This window comes from Ursus americanus, chromosome 33 (assembly GCF_024610735.1).
Source record: "Ursus americanus isolate L20-20 chromosome 33, mUrsAme1.1.p, whole genome shotgun sequence".
Classification (NCBI taxonomy): Eukaryota; Metazoa; Chordata; class Mammalia; order Carnivora; family Ursidae; genus Ursus; species Ursus americanus.
This window is the reverse complement of record NC_142159.1, coordinates 19631554-19654828: the sequence shown is the minus strand read 5'-3', so window position 1 is coordinate 19654828 and position 23275 is coordinate 19631554. Positions and strand designations below refer to the sequence as shown.

At 42.2% G+C, this 23275-nt stretch overlaps 1 protein-coding gene across 3 annotated transcripts in view; it reads left to right on the top strand.

Moving 5' to 3' along the window:
- LOC123777782 (DDI proteasomal shuttling factor 2) overlaps positions 1–19327 on the top strand; it is a 40699-nt gene extending 21372 nt beyond the window's left edge. For 2 of the 3 annotated variants that reach the window (XM_045774675.2, XM_045774674.2), the window contains 3 exons: positions 3984–4087; positions 5526–5715; positions 10777–19327. In XM_045774675.2, coding sequence (XP_045630631.2) covers positions 3984–4087; positions 5526–5715; positions 10777–12668 — 2186 coding nt within the window. In that variant the 3' untranslated portion in view covers positions 12669–19327. Of the gene's footprint in view, positions 1–3983; positions 4088–5525; positions 5716–8181; positions 8245–10776 lie in introns of those variants that run through there. The other variant, XM_045774676.2, reaches the window with a different exon arrangement.
- Positions 19328–23275: the final 3948 nt, after the last annotated feature.

Sequence of the window (23275 nt, the reverse complement as noted above, 5' to 3'; positions counted from 1 at the left end):
TCCTCCGTGCCCACCTCTGTTTTACCCTCTTGAGAAAATAAACCTCCAGTCTACTGTGGGGGTGAAGGGAGGAAATCACCTGACTGAGCAGAAGTTCCAGAGGGAACCCCAAGATCTAACTGCCTCCTGCAGAGACCTTCACCCAGTCTTCCTGCTTCGGACCCACCTCTACCCCTGTTTGCACAGGTCCTTGTTCTGGTGAACAGGGGAGTTCTGAGATGTGAACTGGCTTGATTCCTGGTTTTCCTTACTGTCCTCTGCTTTCTGTTCCAAAATTGTGTTTCAGTTGTCTCTTCCATTATTTTTGTCCTTAGTGATTTGTACCTTAAAAAACAAACTTGATTGTGAATTTTTTAGGAGTAAATGGAGATAAATATATGTGTTCAGTTCTTCATCTCTAACCAAACTTTTTCTTTTTCTTAATACTTTAAATCCTTTTGAGTGAGACTCAACCACCAGGTACCATTGTACTTAATCTCCTTCTGGCCTTTTTTCCATGCATTTTATTCTTGCAAAAAAGTGGTCATATATAGAATTTTATACCCTGTTTTATGAAAAAATAACATTTTCTCACTGTTTCTATATATTTCATAAGCACCATTTCAGATGCATAGCATTCTCTTGTACGGGTTTAATGGTCAACTTTTAGGATAAAAATTTCCCCCAATATTTTTGTGTAGTGGATTTTTGTGTAGTTTTGTGCACATTTTAATTTTTCTCTTAGTCGAGATTCCTGTAAGTGAAGCTCCCGAATCAAAAGTTATGAATACTTAAAGGCTCTTGATGTATTTCCAGCTTGTACCAAGGCAGTTTTTCCAGCACTGAATCAGTATTCATCTTGAGGTCCTTGTACAATCAAGGATTATTAGTTTTTATTCCCTTAATGGACAGATTTAAAAAGGGTTTTTTAAAATTGTTTTTTTCTTTTATTGCAAGTGATAGTTTCTACCCATTTTTTCCTTTCTTATGTTGTCTATTAGAGTCTCTTTGTTTTCTCTTGTCGATTTATGTAGACTAACGATAGTTTATTTTATTTTATTTTTTTTTAATAATGATTTTTTATTATATTATGTTAGTCACCATACAGTACATCCCCGGTTTTCGATGTTAGACTAAGGATAGTTTAAATACCTTCCTTGCATATACTTCCCTACACGCAGTAGGCCTGAACCTTCACACAGTGGTTGCTTCAGAGTCTGAATTTTCAGAATTTCCGTGGTTTTAAGTAGGAAGGTGATAGGAGGAAGCAAAGTCAGTACCGGTCCCTTGTGTCCTTCCCTGTGGGTGGGCAGGCTGTAGCATTTGCAGCTTTGGCTATGATAGGCAGAAGAAACCTTAAAATTATAAGGGAAATCTAAGTAAAGGGGAGCTATGTCATGGATAAAAGGACTCAGGATATCGAAGGTGGTAATTCTCCCACATTCGTCAGCAGCAGAGTCATTGTAATACCATTAAGATTTCAGTAGGTTTTTTTGGTGAGACCTGATGTGCTAATTTAAAATTTTACATGGGCCATTTATTATAGGAATAGGCAAGATACTCTGGAATAACTTCCCCTTCTAGATGTCAAGACCGAAGGACTAGAACAGAAACAGACCCATGGCTTACATGAACCTTGATAAATGAGAGAGAAAATCTTATAGAGCAGAGGGAAGTTTTCAGGAAACAGTGCTAGGACAGCTGGGTATCCATGTGGAAAAAATGAATTGGAAATTGGACCCTTTCTCACATCACACACAAATGTCAGTTCAGGGTTGATGTGAAAGGCAAAGTCAGAGCTTTTAGAAGAAAATACTGGAGAATATCTTGCATGGGGAAGAGGTTCCTTAAAAGTTAAGAAGGAAATTATATGACAAATTTGGCCACATTAAGATTAAGAACTTTTTATCAAAAGACAAAGAAAGTGAACAAATGCAAAGTAGGAAAGAATTTTTATAGCACATACGACTAATAAAGGATTCAGATTATGTACATTCTGTGTGTATGTCTGCCTGTCCTCCAACTCAGTAAAAAAGACAGGATAGGGGCACCTGGGTGGCTCTGTTAAGTGTCCAACTCTTGATCTCAGCTCAGGTCTCATATCAGGGTCATGAGTTCAAGCCCTGCTTTGGGATCCACACTAGGCATGGAGCCTGTTTTTAAAAAAAAAAAAAAACATAAAAAATTACAGAAATGACAGAAGAGGCACTTTTTTTTTTTTTTTTTTTATTAGAGAGAGAATGAGCAAGAGCAGAGGGGATGGGCAGAGGGAGAAGCAGACTCCCCACTGAGCAGGGAGCCTGATGTGGGGCTCTGTCCCAGGACCCTGAGATCATGGCCTGAGCCGAAGGTGGATACTTAACCGAACCCCCCCAGATGCCCTCAGGCACTATTGAACAAGAAACCCAGATGGTTAATAAATGAAAATTTGTTCATTATTAATCAGGGAAATACAAAATTACTTGCCAGATTAGCAAGATTTTAAATCTGATAATACCAAGTGTTGGTGAGAGCAGTGAAATGTGGAGCAGTGAAAGTTTTATACTAGAAGCGTGTTAGAAAGTATTTCAGCATCACCCAGCAAAGTTGATCCTAATATCCCCTAGAACTCTATGATTCCATTTTCTATGATACACACACACACACACACACACACACACCACGTTAGAGAAACTGAATACACACCAGGAGACAAGTATTAGAATATTCAGGGTGGCATTGCTTATGATAGCAGAAAACTGAAAGCGACCCAGAAAGTCCCAGAGCAATAGAATCAATAAATCAGTTGTGGTATATTAGACGTTACAGTACTGGAAGGGGTGATTTAAAGTGAAAGAAACAGTCACATGTACAGGGATAGATCTCAAAATACTTTTTGAGTAAAGAAGCAAGTGGTAGTTCAGAAACACAAAGTTGAATGGTGGTAATGCTGCTTAGAAATCATACAGAACTGGTAAGGATTATTTAAAAAGCTGGGAATGATGAACACAAAAACCAGGATAGTAGGAAAGGTTGGAGAAATCACTAAGTTGTGATCAGTAGAAGATAATATAGGGGACTTCTGTGCTTTGTGTTTTCTAACCTGGGAAATAAATGCATGGGTGTTTGTTCCATTATGCTTTATACTGTACACGTTTCATATACTCGTCTGTTTGTAAGGTACACTTAAGAACAGGGCGCATGGGTGGCTCAGTCAGTTGAGAGTCTACCTTCGGCTGGAGTCGTGATCCCAGGGTGCTGGGATCGGGTCTTGAGTCCTGCTCTCTGCTCAGTGGGGAGCCTGCTTCTCCCTCTGCCCCTCCCCCTGCACACTCACGCCTTCTCTCATGCTTGCACGCTCGCTCTCTCTGACTCTCTCAAAAATAAATAAAATCTTTTTTTTAAGAAAAACTGTATTTAATAACAAAGTAATTTTTAAAATATATGTATAAAGTAAGAGGACTAATAAAGGAAAGAGGCAAAGCAGAAGGCTCCAGGCAGACACAGGCTTTGGTTTGTCTCGGCTTTCATGAGTAGAAACTTGATTATAACAGGTGGTGATAAACTTTAGTTTACTCTTTGGAGACTGACTTGTGTACAGATTTTATTTCCCTTTTAGAAAGCCTTTTGTAAGTGGATAGGAAGCAAGCGGTTAATATTGGAGGAACTGATCCCGCCAGTCTTTAATGCCAGCTTTCCTTACCAGCTGACCATGTGTCCTGATGGTATCACGTATCAAGCCGGGTATTCTGGGTAGTAGAGTTCCAGTCTATCCCCTTTATAAGCTGGTGCCTTCATTGGCTTTCAAACTGATCGTTGGGCTTACTGGATTTATTTTATACGTAACTCACCTTTTTCATGCTTTGCCTTGGCTTTGACCAATTACAGGAAGTAGGGCACAGAATGATAGGTACTTCCGAGGCTTGCATGAGGCTTTTGAAGCAAAAATCGGTAATCCCAAAAAATAAAATAAGAAATACAGATTAAAATAAAACTCCGTAATCTCTTCTCTTCCTGTGCTGTAGCTCAGGTTCAGATTGAAGGCGATTTCCTGGCGTGTTCCTTCTCCATCCTGGAGGAGCAGCCCATGGACATGCTTCTGGGACTGGACATGCTGAAGCGGCATCAGGTAGTTAACGGGCTTCGCTGTCCTTCTTCTGTGTGTGTACACGGTTCTTAGCGCCTCCTTCTCCTCGGTTGTGTATCCTGGAAAACGGAGAAGCCGTGGCTTCTCCAACCTGGAAAGGGCCTGAATTGAGGATGTCATCGTGGATGGTTTGAAATTATGTATCAGTAGAAATAGAATCTCTTCTTGTGAAATCTCTCTGAATCTTTTACATCTTGCCATCTGTTTGAGATTATAATGGGCAACTTTGTTCTCTTGTGTTATTTTTAGTTTCTTATGGGAACTCAGGTAATTTTTGATGGGTTTGCAGGGATCTGGACAACACATGATGGTATTTTTTTTTTTTTTTTTTTTTTTTGAGAGGTCGGGGAGGGACAAAGGGAGAAGGGGAGAGTCAGACGCTTAACTGATTGAGCCCTCCCGGTGCCACCATGATGGCGATTTTATTGCAAGTATACGTTCAGTAAATCCTTACTAGCTCGGCAGACGATGCCCAGGAAGAGGAGCTGCTGGATTCAGGAAGGTGTACGTGAGGTGCTGGGAGTGGAAATGTTTATTTAGTACAGGGAGAATGATTCGTAAATATATTTGCTTGTAGTGATACTTATGTTTCCACCTTGAAGCCTAATAATTGGTGTAAAGATAAACTGTTCTGATTGAAGAAGCATTTAGTGTCCATTGGGTAATGAGATTTTTCACAACAAGATTTCATAGCTAGTCAATATATTTATGTCACTAATACTCTTTAAAAAGATTTTTATTATAAATTCCTATAGAACATATTGCATTAATATTCTAATTAAGGTGCAGAATTTTAAGTAGAAGGGATGAGTGAATGCATGTATTAATAAAACCCAATATTTAATTTGCACTCTGTTTCTCTGTTTATCTGTCATGGTAGAGACCAGTACTCTCCAACTTGACAGATACAAAACATGTATGTGTGTACTGTCCTGTGTCAAATACACAGAAAAATATACAGAAAAGGAGGGTAGCATAAGTATGAAATGAATACTTCTGTAGAGATGGCCTTGCCCATATACCACTTTTAAGACCATTGGTATAGAGTTTAAATATAAGTTGTACTTTATGCAATAAGCCAAATGTAAATAGTAATGTAAATGTGAATGTATAAATAGTATGTCTCAGCTTTATAAGAAAAAGTCACTTACATGTTTCTAAAAAGTGGGGCTGCTGATTATGCCTGGCTTTTTTCCAAATTTTGTACAATGAACATGTATTACATTTAAATTCTGAAGTGAATAGAGCTTGGGTTAGACGAATAAGTGTAAACTGCATCCTATGAAGATGATTCTGCTATAAACTTCAAGTACTTAAAAATATTTAAATATGAAGTAAAACTTAAATATTTAAATTCATGATAGTTTTTCTGCATGGCATCTTATCCACTGTCCTCAGTCTTTGGTTTCTTCCTTCTAAGTGTTCCATTGACCTCAAGAAGAATGTACTCGTGATCGGCACCACAGGCTCTCAGACCACCTTCCTTCCCGAGGGGGAGTTACCAGAGTGTGCCCGATTGGCATATGGGGCGGGGCGAGAAGACGTGCGGCCAGAGGAGATTGCAGACCAAGAATTAGCAGAAGCTCTTCAAAAATCCGTAGAGGATGCAGGTATTTGCAGTGGCCACGCTCTTTAATAACTTTTCTTGTTACTGGTCGGTGAGCAGGGGAGGTTGGAGCTTCAGAGGGGATGGGGACCTTTTCCGTTTCTAATCCGTGTCATCGTCCTGTCATGGATGTGTTCCTTGTCCTCTCACCACCTCCTCCTATCTCTGAATCCAATAAAGCAAACCTCGGTGTCTCAGCAGATCCATTGCTGTGTTATTGGGTACATCAGGGAGTTATTTGCTTAAGCACATTTTGGTAGGCTTCCTAAAAAATCTTGGCTTTTTTCCCCTAACAAAAATTACTACGGGGGTGCCTGGCTGGCTCAGTCAGTTGAACGTCCGACTCAATCTCAGCTCAGGTCTTGATCTCAGGGTTGTGGGTTCAAGCCCCACGTGGGACTCCATGCTGTGTGTGGAGCCTACTTTAAAAAATAAAATAAATTATAGTAAGCAGGCATTCCCTTTTGAGTTCTACAGTCTCCCTGAAAATTTAGTTTCCTTTTCTTAGGCCCGTTTCCTTTGAAAGACAGCATTGTCGTTGTGACTGAGCAGTCCTGACCTTTTTGATATCTACTAAAAGTGCCACCACCATAGACAGAGACACCGACGATAAGACACATAATTGGACACTAGTCAAACTACAGTGTTTATGCTATTAATGAGATTACATGTGTGTCCTTGGGCCAAATCAGAACAGTAGGTCAGCTGTTGACATGGGGATACCTAATCATTTTTTCCTAAGTCTCAATTGTCATGGCTTGTTTAAATCTAAAGACCAAAGCCAAGTTTTCTGGGCTAAACGGAAGGACATATTTTTTGCTGAACTCCTACCTCCATGGCATAGTTTTTCCCCATCTGTTATAAAACAGTGACTCTGGGATACATTTTCTAGAAGCTGAAGAGAATTGATTTTTAAGGGTTTTTTTTTTTTTAAAGTCTTGAGCTGTAATTATTCATCAGTGACTAATATCACATGTTGTGTTTTCTGGTGTAGTATAATGTATTAGAGCTACAAGTCCAGTGAGTAGCTTTCTCCTAAAGACAAAAAAAAAATAGGATCTTTAAAAAATAAGCAGCCAGATTTTGCCAGTGTTTGTACTTAGAGAACACCCAGATATCTAGCCCCAAGCCTCTTTAAAATGGGTGTGGGCTGCAGACAGAGTTTCCCACGCTGGCATTGGCCCTAATCTCCACCACACCCTTTGGCACTTTCGAGTTTTACATATAAAGTACAGCTTTGGTTGTGACTTAACTGTTTTGCAGGAAAGGGAGAATTCTGAACAACCAGAGACTAAATTAATAGTTTTAATCTTCCCTGCAAGGCAAGCTTGACTGAGTTTGACATACCCACTTAGAAGGTTTTACCTGTTTTTAGTAACTTGTCAGCTTAGTCATAATAGTGGGTATTAATAAAATGAAGATGTATTACCATCTTGAGAAGTCTCTATTTTCCCCCACAATTTGGTGTTTTTATTTGAGAAGCACTAGCTGATGATAGCAATGCTTTCTAACCTACTAACAGTTACCCTCTTTGGTAATTACCTTCTTGTAATAAAAAGTTTAGGAAATTAAAATAAAAACCACAGGTGTTTTCAGGCATAGTGACGGGAATGTACCAATTGAAAGGATGAAAAGGGGCGCCTGGCTGCTCAGTTGGTAGACCGCGAGACTGCTGATCTCAGGGTCATGAGTTTGAGCCCCACGTTGGGGTTAGAGATTACTCTAAGGACATTAAAAGTAACATGAAAAAATAAAAATATTTTTTAAAAGGATTAAAAGGAAGTAGGTTTTTTGCCCATGCGCCTTTTTGTTACTGACCCATATGTGGCTCTTGCTAATTTTCATAATGTTTAAATAGTGAAATAATTCTACATCAGGTCCTGTTTGTCTGGAACACTGACTTCCAGTATCCTCAAAATCAAAACTCTGGACATAGTAGGTGAAAGTATTTTTGCTAAAAACTGGTGGATACCTTATACCAGAGTGTCTTTATCTTTTCTATCAATGGAAAAAGAAATATATCTAATATGTCTTCTAAAAACTGGCTAAAAGGTAAGCCAGGATAATCCAGTTTGGTTTGTTTTTCTTTAAAAATAAATCTCAACTGAGAAGGAAATTTGGAAAGTGACTGTTACAAGTGTTCGCTCACCTTTAAGATTTCCATACCGTGTGATTCCATCTATGAGTCTGCTGTTCTCCACCCGTCCCACATGTCTGCCCGTGAATTCCATGTGTGTGGGTGTGTGAAGTTCATTTCTTTCCAAGTTCTATTGAAAAATCTGTTGAAGTTGACACATTGCTTTATGTATTGTGAGAGAATTAAACCAACCAGACTGCAGAAACATTCCCCAAGCTTGACTCTACCAGTTCCTGATTGTAAAGGTGACAGAGGAATGGAGACAAAACCCTGCATGCCGTGTGGTTTGCATTGTTAACCCAAGTTTGCTTGTCTGTTTCCTAATTCAAACAGAGCGTCAGAAGCCATGATGCATGTAGTGTGTGTGTACTGCAGCTGGAGTGGGCCCCAGACCAGGTATTTATAGACACCACGTTAAGCCTTCCATCCAGTTATCGTCTGTGGTCTGAAAGTCTCTGTATCTGCAGCAGTTTTGGAATTTAGCTTCTGCCATCCATTTCACCTTGTGTAATCTGGTTACAACTAGCCTGTATATGCATCTGTGTGTTGGCATACGTACATATCTGAGCACAATTTCCTATGCAAAGTTTTCTCAACCATTGGAACAGTCCAAGGAGGGGAGGGAAATCCCAGGAAAAACAGGGCCCATCTGGCCATGGCGAATACATCAAATCAAGAATGTCAGCACCACAGCACACTGTCCTTGGGGATACCTACACCATCAGTGGTTTCGTGAGTCCGTTTCTTCTGAAAACCTGGAAGGTTTTTTTTCCTAGCATTGCACACAACTGCCTAGAGTTAGAGACGGGTAGAAATTGCCAGTCCACTGAGGAAGAAGTGGAAGCCTAGACCAGCTGACTTGTCTAGGGACACAGGTTCACTAACATGGGCAGGATTGAGGTTTTATTCTCCCAGAAAGAAGAGCTGACGCTTGGCTCTTCTGTCTCTCCCTAGCCTGACAGATTCTCCCCTGGAGGTGCTCTGCCCCGTTTCCCTGGAGTGTAAACCTGGGAGACAGCAGCCTGAGCATATCGGCTGATTTCTCAAGAGGAGGAAAGACAATCTTTAAACTACCAACCTGAGACTTATAGGGGTTTGCAGGCTGGTTGTAATTAGATACCTAGCACTCAATTTCTCCTTTTTTCCTTTTTCCTTACAAAGGGGTAAAAAAGTAGGCATGTTTAATTAGTCTTATTATCCATTGTCCTCATCCCCTTCTCCTATCCTGTCATACTGACCCAGTGCTCCCCTACAGTTAGGACTTAGACCAGTGAGACCCACCATCTCAGCTACAGGAGGACTATACGCTGCTTTCATAGGGAGTACCAAACGCATGGAGGCCATGTCCTCCTTGACCGCATGCAGTTGTCCTAACTGGCGTGCCAGTGCCAGAAGGCCGTTATCACATACCCCATGCCACTCACATGGGTACTTCACTGTAACGCATCTTTTCTGTTGGCATTAACTCGCAGTTGAACCTCTTTCAGAGTCAGCCTTAGGGATTGGTAAATAAAACTAATAGCTGTGTTTCTAGGCACTAATGGATATAATTTGCACTGAAATAAATACTGTTTTCCCGTTTACCTCTGAGGTACAAGATCGTTTTGCAAGAAGTCTGTAACTTCCTGACCTCATTAGTGCTTTATTGTCTCCTGCTGTTAAGCAGTGTCGCAGTAGAATGATTTCAGAGCTCTTTGAATCCTAACTGGATTGCTTCATGACTTCTTAAGATCAGGCCCCCCACCTTGGGTGTTCATCAGCATGAAGCATTTGAGTCACATCTGCCCTAATAGATTGTATTGTGAAGTAATTTTTGTTACCAGCCTTTGACATTCAATTAAAGATCGTATGGTAATTGTGTAGAGGTCCGTGTTTAACTGAGTCGGTGGCAAAAGGAGGGTTGGAGTTGATGATTAATGGTGTCGTGAGGTGGTGGTTGAGCCTGCCACCCTGTGAGCGCTCCGTCAGTTGCAGTCTATCTGAATTGTCATTGCCTAGCGAAAAACTGTTACGAACTATCTCCTTCCATTGCCAGGACTGCCCCGCTACCATGCCCTTAAAGTACTTAAATGTTCTCACTTAGTTGTACTATGTTAGTGTGATAAAGTAACTGATAATCCTTTCTAAAGTTGCCCTGTTTGGTAAGGTGATGATTGGTATTAATCTGTTTGACCTTTAGCTTTATTTTTGTTCTTTGACTCCACACTCGTGTAGTTTTATCCTGATTTTCAGGAAGTTTGGACAGAAATGAATTGAATAGAATGTTTCTCTGTCCTCTGGAGATTCCCAAGCGTATTCTCCTTTCTCATTGTAATTCCCACTCTGTTCCAGATTTACCTGGATTTAGACTTGTCGTTTAGAACCTTCGTGTTCACGTTTGAAACACTAAAAGTGCATTGACGTGAGAATCGTTCCAGTGTAGAGGTCCTCAAAATTTGTAACATGCTTAAGAATCACCTGAGGAGCCTATTGAAAATGCAGATTCGTGGGTTTACTCGCAAGGATAGGTGCCCCAGAATGTGCGTGCTTAGCAAGCGTTGCAAGGTGATTTCAGGGCAAGTGATGGAACACGCTTGGAGAAGCTCTTCTAGAGTTCTGAACCCACTGAGAATAAAGATACATCATGTCCCTCAGTCTTCAGCACTAACCCAGCCACTATGTGGATGTTTATTAATGGTACTTAAGGAAAAATACGGAATTAGAGTGCACATGTTTTATTAAGAACGTACCTGCCTCTTACTCTGATGCTGTGATGTTAAATTGTCTGCCCCAGTGAGAATGGCTCTTGTATAAGTCTGTGAATATTAAGACAAACCCAAGCTTAAGGACCTGATTTTGTTCTGTCCTGTTTAGATTTGTATCATCTGATAATTTAGTGGCCTTTGTAACCTGCTAATTATAATCTCCTTTCCTTTTTGTTCCATATAGAGAAAAGCGGTAAAGAAACTACCTCACTGGGAATGTCATCATTACCAACTTCAGATGGATTTAACCATCCAGCCCATCCTTCAGGACAGAGTCCTGAGATTGGTAATCCTATGAGTCTTGCTCACTCTGTCTCTGCTTCAGTCTGCCCTATCAAGCCCAGTGACCCCGACAGCATCGAACCTAAAGCTGTGAAGGCTTTGAAGGCTTCAGCTGAATTCCAGATAACCTCCGAAAAGAAAGAACATCTTCCTCTGCAGGACCTTTCTGATAGTGCTTCTTCAGCAGACAGTGCTCCGGCAGACCAGAGTCCAGCCATGCCTTTGCAGAATTCCTCCGAAGAAGCCATCGTTGCCGATAATGTGGAGAAACCTGCTGAAAGAAGCACCCAGGGCCTCAGATCTCATCTCCACACAAGACAGCAAACCAGTGTATCTGTCACAACTACCAGGGTGCAAGAACCACAGGGGTTTCTGGGTGAAAAGGGGTGGCATCCAGAAAATCAGAATCTGCGTCAGGTGAATGGCCTTCAGCAGCACAAAGAACCAGGGGATGAACAGCACGGGGTTGGACATCAGAATGCTCTAAATGACCAAGAACATCTCTGTAACACAGAGGACTTGGAGCTTCTTGGAGAAAGGCAACAGAATCAACAAAGAAGTGTTGATTTGGAAACAACAATGAAAGAAGACGGGCTACAACAGAATGTGGACCTTCCAGGTACAGAGGAAAATATTCTACCTTCAGGATGCTTTGGCTGCTCAAATTCAGAAACACTTATGGAAGTAGATACAGTTGAAGAGTCCCCAGTTGCTGTGCTTAATTCAGCAGACAGCCAGCATGCCAGTGTCAAGAACATCAGCGCATCTGCTCGCACCTTAGAGAATCCCTTGATGGAAGTAGAAACATCAAAATGTAACCCTTCGTCTGAAATTTTGAGTAATTCAGTTTGCACTCAGGATTTACAGCTCCCAGACAGTAATGTTGAAATGTCTGGAACAAGTAAAGAAGATGGGGATTGCTCCCCCTCTTTAAATCTTTGTGGCAGTTCTCAGCCCTCCGTGGAGTTCGCAGAGGAATCTGGCTCGTCTCTAACAGCAGCCTTGAAGGAGCTCCATGAACTTCTGGTCATTAGTAGTAAACCAGCTTCAGAAAATACATCTGGGGAAGTTATCTGTCAGTCCGAAATGGTAACTGAGGGCCAAACAGTTACTAAGGACCTTTCTGAAAGATGGACCCGAAGTGAGCATCTTACAGCTACCCAGAATGAAGAGCGTTCACAGGTCACCTTTCATCAGACCATATCTGTATCGGTGAGGGCAGAGAAGTTAACAGACACTTCAAATGGTGCTGGAGTAGACGCAGTAGAAAATAGTACCGTTAGGGATCCGGGCGATGGCCCAGTAACGGATAAGGAAAGTGTCCCCGAGCCTAGGGAATCCGGAAAGGAGAGCAGCTCTGCCACTCTAGCCTCAGCTAAAACGTCTAACCAGTCACACTGCACCTTAGGTGTAGACATTCCACCCAAACTCTTAGCAGGTAAGGAGGATGCAGTCAGTCACGCTTCTGAGCAAACGAAGTCCTTGTCCAATTTCATACTGGTTCAAGATTTGGGTCAGGGCACACAGAAGCCAGTGCCAGACAGGCCTGAGACCAGAGAAGATGTCTGTCCTGAAGCTGCAGGGCCACTTCTTGAATTTGAACCACCTCCCAGCCAGCCATCATCAAATCCCTCCATTCTTTCACCATTAATTTTTCCCGCTGCAGACATTGACCGCATTCTCCGTGCCGGCTTCACTTTGCAGGAAGCTCTTGGGGCTTTGCATCGAGTTGGTGGAAATGCAGACCTTGCACTTCTTGTTTTGCTAGCAAAGAACATTGTAGTTCCTACATAACCATGGAAAAGGGGGCTAGACCATACTCCATTCCCTTAAAAAAAGCTATACACACGCACGTGCGTGCACGCACACACACACACACACACACACTCACCACATATACAGTATATGTAGAAACCTGCAAGCAGAATGTTGAGCCAGATTTTTTTTTAAAGATTTTTTTCGGCCAAAGTAATTTATCTCTTGTCTGATGAATTTGTCTATTCTCTTTGTTAAAATTTGGGCCTTTTTAAATGTATTGGCAGTATGTGCATACAAAAGCTTTTTATTATCATTAAGATGATGTATTCTGGAATAAAATCGTTGGTTTCGTGTATAGCATACCATTTTAGAATGAGAGTGAATGCTTTAAAAAGCAGAAGCCATGAGAATTCCCACCACCCATGCAGCTAAAAGCCGATCAGCTTCCCATCTTGGCTGTGTCTGTGCTGTAGGCAAGGTATGGCTTGTTGGCTCAGTTGTCCATTTACAAACTGGATCACATGGTTTGGTGTTTGGAATTATACTTAGTGCTCTGTGTATTGATGATTCATCAGTTACAACAGGAAATTGAAGAGTAATTGAATAATATCTCCTAGAGTGGTATGTTTTTATTTGTGTGGTTAGGATGTGACCTTTTTATGGGATGAGGTGGGAGGGTTTAGAGCTTGGGCTGCTTTGTGCATCATAGGCTGCTGCATGGATTGCCAAGTATTTGGGGTGGGACACTGGTGGGGAGGGTGGGGGAGTCAACATCAAAGTGAAACATGGTGCTACCCAGATAGAAAAGGGAAGAGTCTGTAATTCCATTTGCAAACGTCTTGGTGATGTTTGAAGAACTAGGAATGAAAAATGGCCGAAACACTGGACTTGACTAGAGAGTGGGTTTGCTGGCATCTTCTTGATCACACCTCAATCTTTAGTGATTAATGATGGACTTAAAGATCTGCTAATGGCTTGATCGCCAGCAGTTTATTTCCTTTTGAAGCTCATCTGCTAGAACTTCCTCCAAAGCTCAGGTTGAGCTGTGATCTGAGTGAAATATTGTGAAGTGGGATAACCTTGTCACTGGTTCATCTTGGTGCTTGGAATGGTCAGTCTCTTTGTGGCCCCGGAAATAGTAACTGCAGTTTCTGACTCAAGTGGCCTTGGTAGAGATTTCCATCCCTTTCTTTCCTCAGGAGTTTCTTTTTTAAAGCAAGATGCATCATATTTGTGTTTACCATGTCAAGGTAGAGTGGGGCATAGTATATAGATGTATTTATTGTGGCCTTTTTTTATATGAGGACTAGCCCTTGGAAACCATTGTCCTATGGGCCCCACTGTGCAATAATCCTACTGGATAGATTTTAGGTAGTTTTTCCTGGAAAATAAAACTCTCTTACGTACCTAGCAGGAATCCGAAATCTTGGTTTTATTGAAAAGAATTTTGAGAATGACTCCCGATTCCAAGTTCTGGTTCGCAGTGTATTTGAAACAGATGTTTTGAAAGGGTGATTCGTGAACTTAGTGTTAAATGATTTTGTCTGAAGTTTTACTCTCTTTGGAAGCTTATTCTTTCCATCAAAATTCGAGTCATTGAGCACAATCAAAACGGAGGCTCATATCTCAGGAGTTTTTGAAATTTTAATTTGGGGGCACTTAGAGACGTTTCTCTTCTACCCTATTCCATCTTCTTTTCCTTTTGCTGTGGTGTTTGTATGTGTGTTTTGAGACTTTAGTGATGTGATGCAAAGTCACATAGATTCATCATGATCTCTGAAGTTAGGAGATGGTTGACGGAAGGAGTTGTGGTTTACTGTTTTCAAGAGGGCACTCAGAACAGCGGGTCAGCCAGGTTGTCTTTAAGATGTTCTTTTAGACAGTCACATGTTGCAGATCCTTTTGCCTGCCCCACACCAAAGATGTAAGATGCACTAGAAAACTGCATATAGGATTTCTGTCAACCGACTCTTAGAGCTGTGATTGTAATTAAGTAGTTGGTGCTATGATTGAAGCAAAATCCAGTAGCAATGCAATGGCCCCTGTATTTGCTTTATGGGTGGTAATTGGGAATTTATTCTAAGCTTATAAATCTTTAGGGTCGTGAAGTGGGGTTGATGTGAGGTGGGGGAAGTGATCAATGACAACAGACTCTTCCAGAAAGGCCTCTGCGTGAAGATGGGCCTCATAGACTTCTGTCTGGGCAGTGGCACACTGCTCAGAGGCTTGGCCGCTCAAGTTTCACAGTGCAGAGATTTGGGAATCAGTCCCAGGTGGAGTATAGAGTATCAGGCCGGAAAAGGTTTTATTATAATAGCTTTTTACATATGTATATTTATTTTTAGAAGAAAATTGAATAGGCCTATAGTTGTACATGTATTCTTGTTAGGAGTGCTTTGAATGAATGAGCTGAACCCACTTGCCAAATATCCTTGGCCTTTTTCATCATTTATTTTTCAATGTATAATTGCTTTCAGTTTTTAAAACCTTATTTCCCGTTCCATCATTTGTATGAAAGTGAAGTTGTTGACATTGTTAGGATTTTGAATCATTTTTAAATTTTGCAGTTCTTAAAACACAAAGGGAATTAAGGAACATGACATCAGTGAACTTTCATTGTCAGTTTTATTGAAAGTGCAGAAATTCGGGGCGCCTGGCTTCCTCAGTCGGAAGAACATGCGACTCTTGATCTCAGGGTCGTGAGTTCGAGCCTCTCACATTGGGTGTAGAGATTACTTAAAAAAAAAAAAAAGTTACACTTTTTTTAAAAAGTGAAGAAATTCAAGATAATTTCTCTTAAGATAAAATCATTGTGAACTCCTCCAGTTGCCAACAAAACGGATACTGGTCAGCCATAAACGATAATGGGCCACTTTACTGGACAGCTTCTTTGCCACAACCAGTAATGGACGGTTCTGTGGTCAGCGCTCACCTCCAAGGGTGGTCTCTGTTTATTCACCAGAGAGGAGAAGATTATCCTGTACGACTTCTGCAGTTTTTACCCTAAGTCGATTCACATGTGTAGCAATGTGCTTGGTGACCACACAGCTGTGCCTAGGCTGTAGGTTTTGCCCACCGGAGCTGATAAGAATGATTTCCACCTGTACCTGTTTAGGCCTCCAGACATCAGCCAGTAGCCTTCATCCCACAGTTTGGACCTTAGCCATTAACATATAAAGATAACCAGTTGCTTGGCAAAGAGAACGGGGTAGATGGTGGGTGGGTGTTAAAACTGTTCTGCCTTGGAGCCTCTGAAACCTCCCAGAGCTCCTTGTCTCCATATGTACTAACGGAAGACACAACCCATGTGTTTCTTCCCAAAGCATTTCTCCAGCAAGAGAGGGTTGCATGAAAACGGAAAGATGTATGAGACTGTGTGTCACCAATTTTATGATAACTAGTTAAAATGGAATCTTATTCTTCCCTTAGCACAGCTTTCTCTCTCTAGTAAAAGCCATAAAAACTTAGTTGGTTTAACCATCAGCTCGTGTGTATATAGACATGTGTGGTTGACAAATATCCTACAGTTAATTTTACATAGACTGAAAAGCAAACAATCTTTGTATCTACAGATATATTCTTCACTTACGGTGGCTTTTATCCCACCATGTATATAAAAACAGCCTTGCAAATAACTGGCCAGGAAAGTTACAGTACATCCTGACTTCCTTTTCCGACCTGTTTGCCGCCTGTAATGAGAGCAAGCGGGGTCGTCGAACTGCGATGTATTTCAAACTTGTCATCACTGGTAACATATCCTAAGAGAAGCTAATTAGATCATGCCTTCCTCCATTCTCTAGCACAAATACCAAAAAGCCAGATTTCTCCTTTGAATTTGGTGACTTAGTATAGTCTGTGGCTGAACTAGAAAGAAAGAAGTTATTAGGAGTTTCCCTTCCCAGAAGATGGAACGTTAACTTTTGTGTTAGGAGTTCCATAAAATAAAAATCGCTTTTTTTCTGAAAGAGTAAAAATTCCAGTTCCTCTTAACAGCAAAGTACACTTGAAGTGTTTCCTTGAGAGCTAGAAATGTAAAATCATGGCATAAGTTCTGTACGTTAGAGGCCTCGCAGTGTTTGTGGGGTGTTCTGAGGAGTTCATTGAATAAATAATTTAGGGGTAAACCTTTGATGTACTTGATTTTTCTCTTGTGCCTTAGTTTCTCCAAATAGCAGAAGCATCGCCTTTTGGTGGGAAATAAAAGTGGAAGTATCGGGCAAGTTTGAAAATGGCCGTCCTTGAGATAGAGGCCATGCATGGAGTGGTCCTAAGACTCACCCTCGTTGTTATTTCAGAATTATCCTGCACCAAATCTCTAGACTCCCCTAGATAGAAGAATTACAATAGGGCTTTTTGCATTGGGAGTACCAAAAAATGGTTTCTAGATGTTTATTATGTTCCTTGTTGCACTATCTGTATTGTGGTGAAGACAGAGTTCGAGAAAATGTGTGTGGTACTGTTGAAGGCTGTACAGTGTGAGTCTTTGAATAAGATTTCATTGATTCATGGGGCGCCTGGCTGGCTCAGTCGTTAGAACATGCAACTCTTGATCTCGGGATTGTGAGTTGGAACCCCACATTGGGGATAGAGTTTACTTTAAAAAAAAAAAAAAGTGTATTGATTTATTCATCAAACATTAAGTGCCTGTGTGCCCAGTACTGGGGATACAGGGGTGACTAAATCAGATTGGAAGCCTGCCCTCGTGAAGTTCTGTCTAGTAAGGAGACATGAAACAAATTTTAGCTTTAAGAGCAAGATCTGTTTTTGCCTGTTAGCATGGTTTTATTTTCAAAGTCATATTGGAGAGATTTGGTTCAAATTCAGAGGAGATTGGGAAAATCAGGCTCAAAGTGGAATTAGATGCTGTGAGCCTAAAACTGCTCTAAAAAGTTTTTATTTTTTAATAGAGTCAGAAGCCAACAAAAAATGTTCTAACATTTGATAGAAATACTTGAAGAGATCAGCATAAATGCTCCTGGGGGACAGGGGGAAATGGGCAGGACAGAAGCGCAAGTAATTATGGGAGATGATCCCAAAGACGCACCAGTGACAGTCAGCTCTTCCTCCCAGCAGGACACCCTTCCACGCAGGGCAGAGATGTGGAGTGTGCTGGGGCATCCTCCCCGCTGCCCCTTTGAGCGCGGCTGCTCCGGAATACTGACCATCTGGGCCAACAGGACTTAGCAGACAATCTGCAGGAGTTGCTGTTCGAAAGCAGCTGAGTGCAAGACGTGGCAATGGGAATCTAGAGCAGAAAATGCAGCAAGTGACGGGACCGGATGGTGGGCAGGGTGATTTACAAGAGGAGTCAAGGCTCTACCAAATCTTTGACAGGATAGCTCCATCAGAAGGACATTCTTCAACCCGTTATTTAAAATGTCATCATGTATGTTGTAATCCTGAGGCATACAGGTAGAATTTCTGGACCTGAGTACTAGTGACTTCCGAGGCTTACGGTCAGAAAACTCAGAAGTTGTGTATTGGTGACTGGTAATCTAGACCCTCTGGGGGCTATAAAAGGTGAGAGGGCTATAGCTGGTAAGTTTCAGGGCACACTCTTAAGGAATGAAATCTACAGAGAAAATGGTTCAAGGGTGTAGGAGTTAGAGAATGTTTCTTTTACCTAAAAAAGTTAGGCAGATGACAGAAGACCTGGGGTGGGGGCGTAGAACACAAAATTAGAATTTTTACAGAACTGGATTTCTTTAAACACGTACCATAAGAGGGTTCTCATTTAGCCGACGTCGGGAAGGGGCATGCTGGCTATTTTTCCCTGGGAGAATCCATGTCTGATGGGAAACAATTTTGTTTACCAGGAGCTTGCTTTACACACAACGTTGAATGAATGCATCTGTGGCTTAAAGGAAGGAGACCTCTCTCCATCTCCTACCAGAGGCAGTCAGATCAGCCAGTTGGTTTCCAGATTCCTTCAGCCTGAGATTACCTGACGCTGACCAGACTTCTCTTTCTTTCCCTGAAGGCCCCACAGCTTTCTGAGTTTATGCCTCCTGTCTGAGACCTTTCTCTCTGAATGGTTATATTCCATTCTCTATTCTCTCGATCATCCTTTTGAAATAGTGATGCACTCAGAGCAGTTCAACGTACTGATTATATTGCTTTCTTCACTGTGCACCAACAATGGACATTGATTTGCTTGTTTTTATTCAAAATCTCGTCTTCATGGCAAGTTGGGCTAATGGCCTTCGCTCTCGTGTAAGGTTTGTTTACCAGTTTTGCAGCCATTTTGGCAAATCTTAGCAAATAGAAACCCTTCTTTTCCCTTTTGTTCTCGCAATTGCTCATGTATTGCTTTTCTGACTTTTCTTTAAGCTTTGAGACTACTGCATCTTTAAAAACTAGGCGGATTGGCAAAATAGGCTTGCCAAAAGCTTAGTCACTCCCATAGTGCTTTGGTTTTGAGAGTTGGGAAAACTCTGAGAACTTAAGAGAACCAAACTCAGGAATCCCACAGTTGGCTGCACTGTGCCCTTGTTTAGGGGCTGGACATAGGACCTGTCTGCAGCTGAGTGAACTAGATGCATTTGGGTTTGAGTTTTTGTCACATACTGAAATGTTAAGTCAGCCCTAAATAATCGAAACACTTTATTTTTCTTTTTTTAATAGGAACTTTCTGAAGAAAAAGTGATGTGTAAAACATTTGATATTTAAGACAATAAAGTTTTTATCATAAGACACTTGTTTGATCCATTTCTTTTAAGTTGAGATGGTTACTTTAGTCCTTGTCTGTCTCCCTATCCCTTTAAATAACCTGTACCCGGGCACCGTGATTTGTAGCCACCTGCCCGTACCTCACAAGAAATGGGTATCTCCAAGCCATTCAAGGTAACTTCCAGATGACCGCTGCAGGGGCACGGCCACCTGCTCGTGTCAGAGACGTGCGTCTGTGACCGCATGGGTGGCTGATGTGCAGGGTCAGACATTGTGATAGGGTGTTGGGGGTTAGACCCGCCTCTGGAGCCAGGCCGCTTTGCCACTTGCTGGCTGTGTGCGTTTGGGTTAGTTTCCTAACCTTTCTGTGCCTCCATCTCATCTACAAAATGGGGACCGTGTGGATGGTTGTAGGGTTTAAACGAGTTAATATGTGTAAAGTGCTTAGCACAGCACCATGCTAAGTGCTCATTAGATATTAGTACTGTGTCACGTAAAGGATTTGAGAATGCTGAATGCAGTTTCTAGAAGTTGGGCAATCCCAACTATGGGATGTGGCTCCGCCCCATGCAGTCAGTCAGGGTCCTAGGCTGCCAGGGCTCTGCTTTTCTCCCACACATGGCTTCCAAGATTACCTTGGACACCAGCATCCCACTGACATACCAGGAGAAGAGAATGAGGGCTGTTCATGGAAGTTTTTCTACCAGGCCTGGAAATGGTGTGTGTCGCTTTGCTACCCACATTTCCCTGGCTGGAACACAGTACCACGGCCAGACCAAAGTGCAAGGGAGGCTGGGAAACCTAACCTCATGTGCCCAGGGTGAGTGGTACAGCGAGGTGTCACCTAGCAGTGCTTCAGCTCCCACCCCCAAAAAGATGGCCCCATACAGGCTCTCAGCTGACCTCAGTCCAGAATCTCCCTGCCCTTCAGGTCCTGATTGTGGCTCCTTACGGTCTAGCAAACCGAACTGGAGATAAGTTCTGTGCGCCCACCCACGCACAATGTTGACTCAGGGACAGAAAAATAGCAATAACAAATCCCATTCAGAAAAAAGAAGGGGAAATGCAGCCATCGTGAAGGGGTTGGGGGAAGTTCCTCTGCTTAAAATTCGCATGATCTCCTGTGGAAGGAACTCCCTTGTTCTTCGTCCGTGGCCCCACCTGCAGCAGGTGTTCGGTGTGCCTTCCTCGGGAGTTACGCAGCTCTTGGCTTAACTGCTCGCACAGGTCTGGGGACTGGGGGTTGTCTGAAGGCTTGGGAAAGAGTCCATGGCTTTTGAACTCTGGATTTGTAGTTTCTTTGGCAAAACAATTTGCTCAGTAACACTTAAGGGGCTTCTGATTATTTGCTCCAGTCAACCCTGCATTGCCAGTAACCACACTCAGGGGTTCTTTCATGTTCACAGTCCTCAGGCATGATTCATTTCTTCGCTTTCTCACTTCCAGTCTGCCCTCAGGGGCATCTGAGTTTATCTCAAATAGGTTCGAATGGGAAAAACATACTATGATTTTTGCTACAGGACTGAGTCTTACTGGGCTTTGGTATTCAAAGCTCATTTCAAACTTAGCTCTTACTATTTGAAGTCCAGAACAAGGAAATTGACTCGAACAACCCTGAATTCAAGGCCCCAAGTTTCTTGGCCCCATTCCTTTTCCAATTCTGCTCGCAACAAGCCAGTTCTTCCCTAAACTTGGGTCTTTCTCATAAAGTCAACACACTAACCTGGCTTTTCAACCTTTCCTTGTAGACCTGAGCTTCAGGCCATGCAGTTAATGTAGCCAACCATCCAAGGTGCCCCAGGAGAGTTCTACCAGGTGTTTCACCCCCGGGATAAGAAGCACCTCCATTTTTCCAGCCTCTGTATATCCGTTTCCTTCTTAACCACCAAGACAGGCTCTTCTGTTAGGTTTTTAGGGTGAATAAAATTAGTACGAATTTCTGTATTAAGGTAGGCTAACTGCTGTGAGACACCCAACCCAAATACCAGTAGCTTAACACAACAGAACCTTATTTCTCCTTCACTAACAGCCCACTGTGTGTCCAAGTCAGTGGAGGTAGGAGGACTCTTCACGCTGTTGTTCAGGCAACAGGCTTTGAGCCGCTCCGCCATTTTCACCGGGCTTCCAAGCTTGCCCCGGCCTTCAACATTCAGCTGGAAAATAATGGAAGAGAGAAGCAAGCTCAAGTGGTTTTTACAGGCCAGACCTGGAAACGGTACCTATCATTTCCCACACAAAATCAGTGAAAACTGGCCACACCTCGCTGAAGGAGAGGCGGAGAAAGGTAGACGAGCTCTGAGCTCAGTAAGAAGAGAGCAGTTAACCCAGTTTTTGTCTCAGAAAGAATATCCATTTTCTAATATCCAGTGGGCCCCCAGAGCCTTGTCTTGATTCCCGTTTATATATTCACAAATTGAGACCCCTCATTCTGAGCTACTGAGAGTGGATTTCTTGTTGAGGGTAACAGGACAATCTCTTTTCTATCCTTAAGCTTGGAAATGTGTGATTTTTTTTTTTTTAATTTAAGTGACTTGGAGTGCCTGGGTGGCTCATTCTGTTGTGTCCAACTCTTGATTTTGACTCAGGTCATGATCTCATGGTTCATGGGCTCGAGCCCCACGTTGGGCTCCGAGCTCAGCAGGGAGTCTGCTTCTCTCCTCCTTCTCCCTCTGCCCCTCTGCGCACGCTCTGTCTCTGTCTCTCTCAAATAAACCTTAATCTTAAAAAGAAAATATTATCTGACTTAAAATTAACCATTTTGGGGATCCATGAGTAACTTGGAAACACCTTAGGGTGTTGACCAATGTGGAGTCATTGCCTTGTGTGTGGTTTGTGCTGTGGGGCCTTTACTTGAGAGGATTTCAATGTACCTGGAAAAGCTGGTATATATGGGGAGGAGCGTAGACATACCCCCCCCTTGTTCTGTTAGACATACCCTCCTTGTTCTTCCTCGCCCATCTAATAAGAATGATGAGAGCAGGGGTGCGTGGGAGGCTCAGTCAGTTAAGACTCTTGGTTTCAGCTCAGGTTGTGATCTCAGGTTCATGGGATTGAGCCCCGAGTCTCTCCCGCTCCCTCTTCCTCTGCCCCTCCCTCCGCTCACACCCTCTCTCTCTCTCTCTCCCTAAAAAATAAATAAAATCTTTAAAAAAAAAAAAAAAGAATGAGAGCAAAGGCTATTTCTAGTTGGAGGTAAGAATTATGTTACCATTTTTCAGGTCTTAATCCTTTGATAATCATTTCATTTGAAATGAAATTTCTGGTACTTGATAGAGTCATAGAAATTGTGGGACATTAGGGGCACCTGGGTGGCACAGCGGTTAAGCGTCTGCCTTCGGCTCAGGGCGTGATCCCGGCGTTATGGGATCGAGCCCCACATCAGGCTCCTCCGCTATGAGCCTGCTTCTTCCTCTCCCACTCCCCCTGCTTGTGTTCCCTCTCTCGCTGGCTGTCTCTATCTCTGTCAAATAAATAAAATCTTTAAAAAAAATTGTGGGACATTAATTAATTAGTGGAAAGAATTATGGGTCCTTGGCACAGAGAGAGGGGAATTCACTACATCTTTATTTATAAAACAACAACAACTTTGAAAGTATCGGGGAAGTGGGGCGCCTGGCTGGCTCGGTTGGAAGAGCCTGCGATTCACGATCTTGGGGTTGTGAGTTCGAGCCCCGTGTTGGGTGTAGAGACTACTAAAAAAAGTAAACTTAAAAAAAAAAGTATCAGGGAAGTAAATGCATTGGAGGGCTGTGACAGGAATCCGTCTATAGCTTGGAGGAGGAAAATGTAAGAAAAGGGTAGGATATTCATTTAAAAGTAGAAATACAAAGAAATACAAAAATAAATGAGTTCAAAAAAGAACATAGTTCTAAATTTCAAAATACGCGGAAAGCAGAGCTTATTACCATCTTACATAAAAGGGCTAAACTGTCACCAGATACTGCTTCCTTGTTCAGAGCCATTAGTGTACTAAT